Source organism: Xenopus laevis, chromosome 1S (assembly GCF_017654675.1).
Source record: "Xenopus laevis strain J_2021 chromosome 1S, Xenopus_laevis_v10.1, whole genome shotgun sequence".
NCBI lineage: Eukaryota > Metazoa > Chordata > Amphibia > Anura > Pipidae > Xenopus > Xenopus laevis.
The window spans coordinates 49,666,386-49,680,543 of record NC_054372.1 but is presented as its reverse complement, the minus strand read 5'-3'; the positions used below and the strand labels follow the sequence as shown (position 1 = coordinate 49,680,543).

Below are 14,158 nucleotides of genomic sequence, written 5' to 3'. Positions count from 1 at the left end.
TTGTGTTGTGCCAGTTCCTTCAGTTTTGTGTCTGCTGTCTAGCATTTGTATATGTTTATCTCTTAAAAGCTTTTAGAAAGTTTGTTTATATTCTCAACAGTGGCATCCAATTTGTAAGGCAAATTGAGATTTATTGTGGGGTTTGCTAATCAGCAGGCTTTGCAGCTCAGCCGTGGTGGGGGGGGGGGGTCAGACTTGCAGGGATACAGCGAATCTAGGTGGGGGTTTGGGTGGTGAATCTTGGAGGGTTTGGTCATTTGGGGTGTGGCCAGCCAGGAGTATTGGAATTTATGATTTAAAGTTCAGTGTAAAAATAAAAACTGGGTAAATAGGCTGTGGAACATAAAAAATGTTTCTCATATACTTAGCCAAAAATGTAATGTATAAAGGCTGGAGTGACTGACAGGATGTCTAACAGAACAGAACACTACTTCCTGCTTTGCAGCTCTCTAACTCTGAGTTAGTCAGCGACTTGAAGGGGGGCCACATGGGACATAACTGTTCAGTGTGTTTGCGATTGATCCTTAGCATTCAGCTCAGATTCAAAACCAACAGTTATGGCTCATGTGCCCCCCCCCTCAAGTCACTGATTGGTTACTGCCTGGTAACCAATCAGTGGAAACCAAGAGAGCTAAAAAGCATGAAGTTGTGTTCTGTTATGTTAGACATCCATCCAGTCACTCCAGTCTTTATAGATTAAATTTTTTACTAACTATATTGAAATCATTTTTTATTTTGCACAGCCTATTTATTTTAATTTTTATACTGAATAATTCCTTTAAAGCCACCAGGCTAATAAATATACATTTTGTAATAATAACTAGGATGTTTTTGTGCCTGCCCGTGTAGTGGGGGGAACTGCTCCACAAAATTCCATTTTCTATGCCCCAATTGTAAAATATATTACTCTTGATATGTCAAAAGCTAGTGGAGTTTATCAACAGTTCTCTCACTTTTCACAATTTATCATATTTTGTTCTGTTGCCACGACCATTAGTAGCACCATGGGCAGGATGACTACTCAGAATGACTACAGGTGCCTGTGCCTTAAAGCTGATTCCTAAGCTGCCTATGGGCTTGTGTGTTTTGATACTATCTGAGAGAGTACTTACTGTTAAGTACTTATCTTACTGTGTGGAATGGTAGCCCTGTAGAGCACATCGTCTATGTATAATGTAATGCAGATGAAAACGTGTCAATAATTACCTATATGTTTCACATTTTGTCATTTGGAATGTATTGACCGTTGCTTGTGTTTTACAGTGGAAGCGTCCGTTCATGGCAGCAATGTTCACTGCACGGATAAGACTATTGAGGCTGCGGAAGCACTGCTACACATGGAATCTCCTACTATCTTGCGAGATACCAGGAGCCCTGGTATGTGCCCTTTATAATCTAATCATCATACAGCCTGTCGCCTCACTGCTTGCCAATGCACAATCTTCAGCGTTTCATTACTGCCATGCTTATCAGTGATAGATTATATTATTATTATGCTTTATTTATATAGCACTGACATATCTACAAAGTGCCACATTAGTCTGAACTGTAAAATAAAGTTGTTGTAGATTGTTAAAAAGCTAAGTATAAATACAAAAAAGGCAATTTGTGTCATTTATTGGTTAATGGGCAGCTTCCTTCAGGAATCTACTTTTTTGTGTAAGGCAGATATTGCAGCCAGTCCATTCTTAAAGGGATACTGTCATGGGAAAAATGTATTTTCGAAATGCCTCAGTTAATAGTGCTGTTCCAGCCGAATTCTGCACTGAAATCCATTTCTCAAAAGAGCAAACGGGTTTTTATATATTAAATTTTGAAATCTGGCTAGACATATTGTCCACTTCCCACTTGTGCTCTGATAAACTTCAGTGACTCTTTACTGTTGAACTGCAAGTTTGAGTGATTATCACACCCTCCCTTTCCCTCCCAGCAGCCAAACAGAACAATGGGAAGGTAACCAGATAGCTGCCTGGTAGATCTAAGAACAGCACTCAATAGTAAAACCCAGGTCCGACTGAGACACATTCAGTTACATTGAGTAGGAGAAACAACAGCCTGCCAGAAAGCAGTTCCATCCTAAAGTGCTGGCTTTTTCTCAAATCACAACACCAGGCAAAATGACCCGAGATGGGTGCCTACACACCAATATTACAACTAAAAAAAAAAAAATACACTTGCTGGTTCAGGAATTACATTTTATATGGTAGAGTGAATTATTTGCAGTGTAAACAGTGTAATTTAGAAATAAAAACTACACCATAAAAATCCTGACCGAATCCCTTTAAGGAACCTTCTGGTTTACTGCCAGCCCCCTGCCGGTGAAATTCTGAACACACACACTTTTTGGTACATGCACAGTAAATACTTCAACTGTCTGAGCCATCAGCATATATCAGGGACAAAATATGATACAACAGACAATTTGGAAGAATGTAAGTAAGATATCTGTTGAAACTGCCAAAATAGGAATAGTAAGGTAACTCTATGCACTGTAAATAATTGGTTTAGTAGTTATCTCTACAGTTAAAGTGTAAGAAACAGTTTTTGGATGTAAACCTTCACTAACCTTATGTCTTTCATACTTTTAGCTTCATTTATGAACTTCCTTCTGGTTGCATGTATTTCGAGGCAATATAGTGTAGAAAGCAGATGTAGACTTGCTGTAAGACTAGACTATATTTGGACTTCATTTCCCAAAGAGGGATAGCAGGATGGTCCACCTCACTAAGCCCCATTAATGAATTGTCATGTTTTTTTGGGCATGCTAATTTGCATTGCTTCACTCTGCCCCTGTGGTTTCTGTTATACCTATATATGTGTTTAAATGAGTTATTAGGTGGCAGATTTGAGTTAAGTTAGTTTATTAAAAATTAAACATCTTGATAGTAAATCATGTGATGAGTACAGCAACAAAGATGATCACGAGGCTAAAGTACGGTAGTTATAGCAGGGCTGGAAATATATTGTAGTAAAAAGTAAACGGTACATATTTCAGGTCACATAATACAGGTTTTATGTTGCAAGCATATTCCCTGCCTGTTCTTATTTACTCTATGATGGGTTGTTGTGGGTGTGGGAGGTGTATATCCATTCAGGGACCCCCTTTTAATATAGACTAGATATTCAACGCTACAGGTGTCCTGCATTACTTGCTTCCAATTCCTAAAGGTAGGAGGAGTAGGGTTCCTTCAATTTTGGGTTATTAGTCTTTTTGCCAATTGTAATGCCTCAAGCAGAAAAAACGATTGGTATAGTTTAAGATCTTGTATTATGGCCAGAATGCACAACTTGGGTCTTCTATGAATTGTGAACTGTAGTACTGCATCCAAGGTATGTAAAATGTTTCCCCAGTATGGGGTGATCTTGCTACAGCTCCACAGTATGTGGATAAAAGACCCTTTATCTGAGGCACACTGGGTACAGAGTTCCGGGTTGTTTGTGTGGTTGTGGTGACGTCTGACAGGGGTGTAGTAGGCCCTGTGGATGATATATAGTTGGATTAAGTGTAACCTATAGCTAGGGAAACTTGCTGGACTGTTTCTTGTACTTCCTGCCCCTCCTTGTCGAGAGCTGTACCTACATCTATTCCCTATTTGTTACGTAGCCCATCTAAATTGTTACTATGTACATCTAGTTGTAGTCTGGCACACAACATAGTAATGAGACCTTTGGTGTGACCCATTTTGATAAATATTAGGAAGGGGTTAGTGGCTTTTGTGAGGTTGTGTCATTTGTGGGTAGCCTTAAAGGAGAAATCAACCTGTGGGGAAAAAACCCTACCCCCCCCCCCACCCCAGGTAGCCCTCCCTCCTCCCCCCAGGCTAACTACCCCCGGTGAGATGCTCCATACTTACCCCTCGGCACAGATTCTTCCAGCGAAGTTCCACGCGTCCATCTTCCGGCTCCTCTGTAAGCTGACAACTGTGCATGCGCGGAATTACTCTGAAATTGCCGATCTCTGTCAGCTTACCGAGGAGCTGGAAGATGGACGCGTGGAGCTTCTCTGGAAGAATCTGCACTGAGGTGTAAGTATGGGGCATCGCCATGGGGGGGGGGTATTTAGCCTGGAGGAAGGAGGAAGGGAGGGCTACTTGGGGTGGAGGGTAGGGTGTTTTTTTTCCCCCACAGGTTGATTTCTCCTTTAAGGGCACAATTGAAAGTTGAAATGAAAGTTGAGCCACTGGTTTGGGGGGATGTGATACTGGTCTTTCAGTTGTGCAAAGGAGACCGGCTTGATATCTCGCCAAACATTTCCCATTGTGCTGATATCACAACTTAACCACCGATGCATGGGACCTAGCTTATCGATATGGGGTATTCCTGGTTATTCCATAGCAGCATTAATAGGTCTGTGACAGAGGATACTATAAGTTTATTTACCATTGTCTTTGTTAAAGGAACAGTTCAGTGTAAAACTAAAAACTGGGTAAATAGATAGGCTGTGCAAAATAAAATATGTTTCTAATATAGTTAGTTAGCGAAATTTGTAATGTATAAAGACTGGAGTGACTGGATGTCTAACATAATAGCCAGAACACTACTTCCTGCTTTTCAGCTCTCTAACTCTTGAGTTAGTCAGTGACTTTAATGGGGGCCACATGGGATATAACTGTTCAGTGAGCTTGCAATTGATCATTCGCTTGTAGCTCATATTCAAAAGCGGTTAATGGCTGGTAACCAATCAGTGGAAACCAAGAGAGCTGAAAAGCAGGAAGTAGTGTTCTGGCTATTATGTTACACATCCAGTCACTCCAGTCTTTATACATTACAAATTTCGCTAACTGGATGTTACACATCCAGTCACTGCAGCCTTTATACATTACATTTTTGGCTAACTAACTATATTAGTAATCTATTTTGCACAGCCTGACCATTTTTCCAGTTTTTATTTTTGCACTGAACAATTCCTTTAAGCGGTATTTTTGTGTGAATCGTTATTTGGAAAAGAAACCTAGATGGCTTGTGAATGAGACTGTGAATGGATTGCATTCTAAATACCTAAAGCAAAGATGGCTGGTTTTGTCTGGCTGTAAACCAAATGCTGTGAATATTGTATATAGAAATTATAGTAATTCCACAAGGCTATCGCCCTAATAAAATTGACCTATGAAACTAGACCGACAGACCAAATATGAAAAAATTTGGAACCCATGGTGTGAGGCAGATCTAAACTAAAAGTTACCTTAACTCTGTCAATGGTTCCATAATGTACTTAAATAATGTCTGTCTGTTTGCTGATGCATATATTACTATTTGCTTCAACTTACTATACTTCCTGAACGTTTATGGTCTTGGCTATATGTATGTTATTAAATATCAATTAAAAAAAACGTAACCTTTAAAAAAAAAAAAAAAAAAATCATTTGTTGCTTCTCTTTGACATTTGGGTTGCATGTATAACTGCTATATGTGATTGTCGGTAGTTTTCAAGTTCATCAAGGCCGTTGTACTTTTATACAGACTACAATTGTTCTCATTAGCAGAGCTTGCAGAGAACCATGGCTTTCCATAGAGTATCCAGGGAAACTTGGTACAAAGAATTTTACTTTTGCTTCTCCAGTGCACCATTTTGATTAGACAGGGTTGTCATAATGCTGCTATGTCTAAATAACAGGTAGTCTTTATTAATCCATGCTGTATTTCCCATCTTAACAATTTAAATCACATATCCTATTTCCAACCGAAATCACTTATATCAGAGGCCAGTTAAATGGTGCTTATCCATCCAGTGTATTCATTTATGTAAACCATGTTTGCTAATTCTGGCTAAAAACCATTCCCTGGTTATTAGGCTGCCGTCATAGATTTATGTATTGAATAAATAAGTCCTGTGGCAAATAGAGAGTGATGAGGAATTCTTTTTGTATTTTAAAACTGAACTAATCATGTAGTCAAACTCTGTGCCCATCTTTTCTTTTAACAGTGGAAGTCTATGTTCCCCCGTGTGTCTCCACTCCTGAATTTATTCATGCAGCTATGAGGCCGGATGTAATTACTGAAACAGTCGTGGAAGTTTCCACTGAAGATTCAGAACCAATGGACTCTACGTCTATCCCAATATCTATTGAACTTGGAGAACCAATGAAGAAAAAAAAAGGTATTGGAGCATTACATTTTTCTTTCTTTAACTTCTTGAGCTTCTGGTGCCTAAGATTTAGCTTTACAGATAATTGTGCTTGTTTTTCTCCCCTACCTCTGTCAAAAAATGTAAATAATTTGCAGAGAATCACATAATAGTCTTGCAATTAGTGGGATGTAATTTGTTTAATCTTATTATTTGCCTTCTTGATCATTAAATCTTACTTCTTGTACAGCTGGCCGCAAACCAAAAATGCAACAGCCTGCTTTTTCAAATGGATCTCCAGAACTGGGAATCAAGAAGAAGCAAAGGGAAGGCAAAGGTAAACTGGAAGAAATAGTCGTTAATTTCTTAATAAACTAATGTCGGCTTTGCTATGAGAACTGAACAACACAAGTTTTTATTTTTTGTGCTAAATATCGTTCGGTGTAGACACAGAAGTACCTTGCAAGAGTTGAGACCGTGGGGCAGTTTTTTAAATTTAGTGAATAATAAATTCTACACTGAAATGATGGAACTTTTTTTTAGACATTGTTTTATGTTCATGTATATTTAAATGTCAGATGAGCAAGACAAAGGCAACAATTGCAAATGAAAAAAACCTTTAAAGTTTAAACTTTTTTTTTGTCCCAGAACTAAACCTAAGAATTTGGCAGAATTCTGGGAAAAGTACTTTGGTTCATCCGAATCCAGGATTCAGTGCATATTTCATTTTGAGATGTAGCTATAGAAGTCTTTCAGACATATTGCCTTTTAAGGGATACTGTCATGGGGAAACATGTTTTTTATTTCAAAATGCATCCGTTAATAGTGCTGATCCAGCAGAACTCTGCACTGAAATCCGTTTTTTAAAAGAGCAAACAGATTTTTTTATATTTAATTTTAAAATCTGACATGGGGATAGACATATTGTCCGTTTCCCAGCTGACTCAGTCATATGATTTGTGCTCTGATAAAATTCAGTCACTCTTTACTGCTGTACTGCAAGTTGGAGTGTTATCACCCCCTCCCTTCCCCCCCCCTTTCCAGCAGCCTAACAAATGAACAATGGGAAGATGATAACCAGATATCAGTTCCCTAAAGCTGGCCATAGACGCAAAGATCCTATCATACGAATCGAGGATTCATACGATTTTCGGATTGTGTGTGGAGTGTGCCGACATTTTTCGCCCAGCGGAGATCGGTCGTTTGATCGATCGGACAGGTTTGATTTTGACCTGACCGATCCCGCCGGAGCCCATTGCGCATCGTAATCGGATCGTTCGGCCATACAGCTGAACGTTCAGATTACCCCCCAATATAGCCATGCTCGTTAATGGTATATCGGGGAAAGATCAGCTCGTTTGGCGATGTCGCCAAACTAGCGGATCTTTGCGTCTATGGCCACCTTAACACAAGAAAAAAGATGCCTGGTAGATCTAAGAACAGCACTCAATAGTAAAATCCAGGTCCCACTGTGACACATTCAGTTACATTTTGTAGGAGAACAACAGCCTGCCAGAAAGCAGTTCCATCCTAAAGTACTGGCTCTTTCTGAAAGCACATGACCAGGCAAAATGACCTACACACCAATATTACAACTTAAAAAAATACAGGAATAAGCACTGCGTATCTTGACAGTGCTATATAAATAAATGATGATGATGAATAGAAAACGTTATATTGTAGAGTGAATTATATGCAGTGTAAACAGTTGAATTTAGAAATCTAAACTACACCATAAAAATCATGACAGAATCCCTTTCACAGTCTCTAAGAAACTCTTATCTTGGTCTCAAAACCCACATTACAGTTGGGTTACTTGTGCTTTTTTTTTTGTTTTTTGATAAACATTGGACATGCTTTCACATGGCGATATTTGAGTACTGCACCCGTTTATACAGGCCTTTAAAATGACTGTTAGCCACTGCAGCTTCTTTTACAAGGCACTTTGTTTGCACAGAGAGACTTTATACATTTGTATTACTTCATTTCACACATCTTTGATTCACAATGTGCATAATGAGCTAGTTTCTTAATTTGGAAGAATAATAGGAGAAAGAATATAGGATTACTTATTCAGGAAAGTGCAAATTGTTCAAGGCTGTAAATACTTTTTGTTTTTTTTATTTTAGTATTTTTAAATATATAGTCTTTTTAAATCCAGAAAAATACACTTTGATCATTTAGTAGAAGATTTGGAATTTCCTTTTTTATTTCTGCTATAGCCTGAACTCTCCAATTTTGTGCAAATTTTATATACAGAGGGATTGTGCCTTATGTTTTTTTTTTTATTTTTACCATTGATAGGCAATACCACCTACTTGTGGGAGTTCTTGTTGGACCTGCTGCAAGATAAGAACACCTGTCCACGTTACATTAAGTGGACTCAGAGAGAGAAGGGGATCTTCAAGCTGGTGGATTCAAAGGCCGTTTCCAGATTGTGGGGAAAGCATAAGAACAAGCCAGATATGAACTATGAAACCATGGGTCGAGCTTTAAGGTATTTAATATGAACAAGAAATGTAGCCTTCTGCTTTGGGTTAGCCTAGGAAAAAGCTTCTTTGTGTGCTTCAACATAACGATCTAAAAATTATATCGAATGCACCGTTTCAATGCAGTTATGTTGAATGTATGTATGGAGTGTTGTATCTAGAAATCTGATATCCAGAAATGTCTAAATTATGAGTAGGCAATCCATACATTTTGAGTGTCATTTTAATTAATTATAATATATCATTATACATATAACGGTAATGTATTTCTTTTATCTTTGTAATAATAAAATTGTACCTTGTACTTGATGGTAACTAAGCTGCATGAATCCGGATCAGTCGCATAACTATTCTAGTGGGTTTATATCTTGTTCCACTGTTCTTCGCGTATATAAAGGGGTGGTTGACTGTTGTGTATTGCTGTAAATTTTGAGATGTGCAAGCCCACCAAGCTCAATGTCAGAATGTGAGCTTACATTCATATGTTTTACCTATGCAGGTACTACTACCAGAGAGGGATCCTTGCAAAAGTTGAAGGTCAAAGGTTGGTCTATCAATTTAAAGAGATGCCCAAGAACATTGTGGTAATAGAAGATGACAAAGCCGAGTCCTGCAGTGAAGAGATGGTGTCTCCCATAGATGACAAATCATTGGAGAGAGTCTCTATCCCCACCGAAGGCATTATGAAAATGGCAATGCCAGCCAGACTAGAGAAGAGCCCAACCCAGCAGAGTTCTAACAGGAAAGCGAGACTAGTTAGCTTGTCCTCTCCTGTCAGTGAGGCTTCACCTCATTCACCCACCAGCAACACGCCAACAGCAACGCAGAGGTCAGTTGGTATCTTCCTACACACTATAACACACGTAGATACAGGGGCAGATTTGTCAAGGGTCAAATTCGAAATTCAAATTTTTTTTATGGTCAAAGCAAATTTTAAAATCGAATTAGATTTTCGAGATTTATCATACTCAAACACACACACAAATATTTATAATATTCTTATGCCCATCATAACACAATAATAAAAACAAGTTTATTGATCTGTGCTAAAAAGTACTATTATAATTGAGTATACAGTGCCTGTTCCACAAATGATGTTCAACTCCTAATTTGTTTATCTTTTTAAAAAAAAACTATTGACCACTGCTGTTCTTTATATTCCCCCAGGCACTTGTGTAAAAGATGCTGGGGTCATTTATAAACACTGGGCAAATTTTGCACCTGGGCTGGTACCCACAGCAACCAATCAGATGTTTGCTTTCATTGTTTTCCTTGCAGCTGGCTGGGAAAAGCTAATCACTCATTGGTTGCTGTGGGTTACTTCCGAGGTGCAAATTTGCCCAGTGTTTATAAATTACCTTCACTGAGGCTCATTTATAAACATTGGGCAAAATTGCACCTGGGCAGTAACCCACAGCAAACAATCAGTGATTAGCTTTTTCCAGACAGCTGCAGGCTGAGCAATAAAATCAAACATCTGATTGGTCACCATGGGTTTCTGCCATGGTGCTAATTTGCCCAGTGTTTATAAATGACCCCCATTGTCTAGCACTCCCGTGCATTGCTGCTTTCTTTGCTGCTCACCCTGCTCTATTTATTAAACAAATATTTTGGTGTTGACTCACATTATGTATATTTTAGTCGGTGGAGTCACCTGTCAACATTATCCTTGTTTTCCCTCTTGTACTCAGTTGCCATTTATGGTATATTTGGTGTCATCCTGTGCTTTTACGCCCTATATTTTTATGTTGATTTAGTTATGTAGTTTTCATGCTGGAAGACAAAGTTGTAAGTTTTAGCCTAATGTCTTAAAATTTCTACATAACGCTTCTAAACTCAAAAAACTTACTGTTGAACATCTTCAGCATAAGTCAAAAACACTTTGGAGCAGGCAATCAAATGAAGGCAATCTTCAACCAGGCAGTTTAATCATTTGTTGTAAAGGGGAACTACACACAAACATAACTTAAGCTTTTTGAAAAGGAAACATAATTTCAAGCAACTTTGCAATATACATCAATTAAAAAATATGCAGATTTTTAATGGTTTCTGACAGTTCCCTAAGCCCTGTTCTCCTGCTGGCTACTTTGCTGAGCTGGCTGACTACTGTTATTTTGTATCAGCAGCCACCTGTCCTCAGCCTGCATCCTCCAAACCCCACAATTCCCTGCACAAGTGATTTCAATAAGGAACAGAACATCGCAGTGCAATGCATTGTGGGTTATGTAGTTCCTCCATGCTGTCTGAAAGCTGTGGAGAAGTTGTTACAATTTGTAAACACCAGTGTTTTAGTCACTCTTTCCCTGCCATAATTTCAAATGATGCAGAAAGAGAAGAACTGTTAAACAACTGGATTTCAGCATAGAAAATGGCATTTATTCATACTTTGTGAATAAACAGGTAACTGTGATGGGTATATTAGGGGTTTCTGTGTTATGTGGGCCTCTTTATCAAATTTTAGTTTGGAAGCCGGCGTTCCCCTTTAAACAAATGTGCACCAATCGAACAAACGCATCAATTAACCAATAATCCAATCACCAGGCTCACGATGTGAACCAATCCCTGTTCAAATCAATCAATTCAATCCCTGTTGAAAAGGTACAAGCTAGGGCTACACCCAAGTCTCTTTGGTTGCCATATTGGTATCATATTGGTATCTTTAGCACAAGTGTTTGTAGGCATTCTATTTACCTTTTTTTCCCATGTCATAGGACTGTCCGTGTGGCCATGCAAGTTCCTGTAGTAATGACGTCTTTGGGGCAGAAGATCTCCACTTTGGCTGTCCAGTCAGTGAATCCAGGTTCTCCTCTGATTGCGAATAGCAGCCCAACAACAGCATCAGCTCCAAAAGTTGTCATCCAGACAATCCCTACAATGTTACCAGCATCGTCTGAAAGTGGAGACAAATTCACCATGCAGCCTGCCAAAATAATCACTATTCCAACTTCCCAACTCACGCAGTGTCATTTGCAGACAAAGCCTGGATTGAGTGGGCCTGGGGCTCTTAATCTTGTTGGAACCCCACTGACTGTGAGAGCACTTACCCCTGTTTCAATAGCTCATGGGACTCCAGTTCTGAGGTTGGCAATGCCAGCACAGCAAGCAAGGTGTCAGACTCCCCCGAGGCTCATCAGCACCCTAATCAAAGGACCTGAAGTCAAATCAGATATGCTAGTGGGCAGGCAGGAGGGAGAGCTAAAAACATTTCAGTTGGTTACAGATGAAAAATCCGCAGACGGGGGCCAAACAGTTACCCATGTTGTTGTTGTCAGCACCCCCTCTGCAATCAACTTCCCTGTTAATGTCAAACAAGAGACAAGTGTCATATGTGAAAAGTGACAAAGCATCACTGCGCCACTAAAATTCTGGCTTAAACTGACATTTAAAAAATCAACCGCTGATAAAACGAAACTTCTGGACAGAAAGAAGCGATAAAGTCCTCGGAGACTTTAAACAAAGACAATATAAATATACGGATTCTAAAAAGAAAAACTCGATTCTGTTCCCATGTTTTCAGTGGGAACTGTTCATGTCACGTCAACGTTCCTAATGCATCAGAGGGGGAAAAAAAGGGACCAAAGTCATTGTTCATATCTATTTTTTTCCCATTTTTTTCGGTTTTTTTGTTACACTAAATATAAAGTGGAACACTAAATAACATTATGCCAGAACCACAGCAATTGTAAATGGTAAGAAATCTGTTCTACTGTGTGCAAACAGCTCTCCCTTTATCGGTGCTATGCAGAAAAAAAACTGCTAAAAAGAAGTATTTTAGACATGAACTGTAACAATACGCACGCAGGGAAATAACGGTTGTGGAGTTCTGAAATGCAAGTGCAAAATAATCCGGGACGACAGAAACCGATTTCATATTAAAGCCTTAGACTCGTTCTTAGTTTTATTTTCCGTAAAAAAAATAAGCTAACCGCTTGTTTATGTAAAGCAATTTTTTATACATATTAAGAAAAATGTAAAAAGGAAAAAAAAAAACATTGTACCTAGCACAGTATTGTTATAGAATTAATTACACGTAACCTATTTTATACGGTAGTTAAAAGTATGATTTATTTTTTGTCGTTCATTTTTGTTATATCGCAGTCTGTTTTGGGAAGGCCTGGGAAGCATTTTGAGCACCATTTTGGTGCGACAACAGGTCAAAGGAGCCTTTAAATGTAACATGCTTTTTTTTCTTGTTGTTTTTTTTGCCAGGATCCCTTGCATACATTTCAGTTTTTTGCTTTAAAAGGTCACCACAAAGCATGTGTCCATTTATTGGTTATAAAGTTTGAAGCCTGCTATTTTTTTAGTTGAAGTTCTGAAGGCGGGTCGCTTAGGGGGAGAAATACCAGTGTTCAGAATGGACTCAAATAGTTTGTATATTCAACATTTGAAGTATATTCTATTTTGTTGTACTCTTGTTTCAAAGTGTATTCGAGTAGATTTTACTGCAATATAGAAAATTAATTTGATGATCCGTCTTGTCTTGTCATTATTTTTTTCCAGTCATATTAATTATTCTTGTGTTTTAATTGGACTCTTGTAAAATATTACAAATGTAAAACTATTGTATTTTACTTCCTGGTGTCTGTCAGTTTCACAAAGCTCCTGTCTGCTCCATATGTTTCACCCTGTTGTTATTGGTTAGTGACCGTGTGGATTTACAGTGAGTTATGCAGGGGCTTGTTTAAAGGATAGTTACCCTTTAAAATAGGTGAATGTAAAATTGATGAGGGTGCTATTCTAAGCAATTTTGTCATTTACATTCATTATTTATTCTTTTTTCATTCCAAGATATTAAGCGATACGTGGGCTAGAGTCCTGCAGCGGGTCGTGTACCCGCAAAAACCTGCAGTACACTGGGTTGTGGGTAGAAGTTCTAGGTGCGGGTATAGACACGGGATGGGCTGCAGGCCTTCTAAAAAGCAATTTTTACTCCTTTTTTCTGATCACACCTACTTCCGATGATGTCACTTCCGGTTTACAACGACAGCACTTCCTGTTTTACGCCTTTTTTCCTGATCACGCTTACTTCTGATGGTGTCACTTCCTGTTTACAATGACAGCACTTCCTGATTCTTGATAGTCTGCAGGTTGCGGGTCTGGGTTGCAGATAAGGTACTTTCGGGTCCAAACGAGTAAGAATGCCGGTCCGGATTGCAGGTTGCTGGTACGGGTTTCAAAAAATTGACCCGCGCAGGACTCTAACATGGGCTGTTAATATGAATAAATTGTTACAACAGCGCCACCTGCTGGTCAGTTTCCCACCAGTCTGACCACCAAGTAGTCAAGGAAGTTGTCAGGAGAAAGAAAGAGGCTGCTCTGATGTTCTTCTGCTTAGGAAAACAATTAGAAACCTTTCCCACTTTTTTCTAAGCCGAAGAACATTAAAGCAGCCTCTTTCTTTCTCCTGACAACTTCCTTGACTACTTGGTGGTCAGACTGGTGGGAAACTGACCAGTAGGTGGTGCTGTTGGAACAAAGTTCATTCATATTAACAACACATGTATACCTTAATATTTTGTAATGAAAAAAGAATAAATAATGAATATAAATGACAAAAGTGCTTAGAATAGCAGTCTCATCAATTTTACATTCACTTATTTTA

General features: G+C 38.8%; 1 protein-coding gene across 4 annotated transcripts in view; it reads left to right on the top strand.

Moving 5' to 3' along the window:
- The window catches only part of elf2.S (E74 like ETS transcription factor 2 S homeolog), a 59,514-nt gene extending 46,492 nt beyond the window's left edge, over positions 1 to 13,022 (top strand). For all 4 annotated transcript variants that reach the window (XM_018243303.2, XM_018243302.2, XM_018243304.2 and 1 more), the window contains 6 exons: positions 1,264 to 1,377; positions 5,924 to 6,097; positions 6,315 to 6,401; positions 8,369 to 8,561; positions 9,053 to 9,382; positions 11,265 to 13,022. In XM_018243303.2, the coding sequence (XP_018098792.1) occupies positions 1,264 to 1,377; positions 5,924 to 6,097; positions 6,315 to 6,401; positions 8,369 to 8,561; positions 9,053 to 9,382; positions 11,265 to 11,892 (1,526 nt within the window). In that variant the 3' untranslated portion in view covers positions 11,893 to 13,022. The remainder of the gene's footprint in view (positions 1 to 1,263; positions 1,378 to 5,923; positions 6,098 to 6,314; positions 6,402 to 8,368; positions 8,562 to 9,052; positions 9,383 to 11,264) is intronic.
- The last annotated feature ends 1,136 nt before the right edge of the window (positions 13,023 to 14,158 follow it).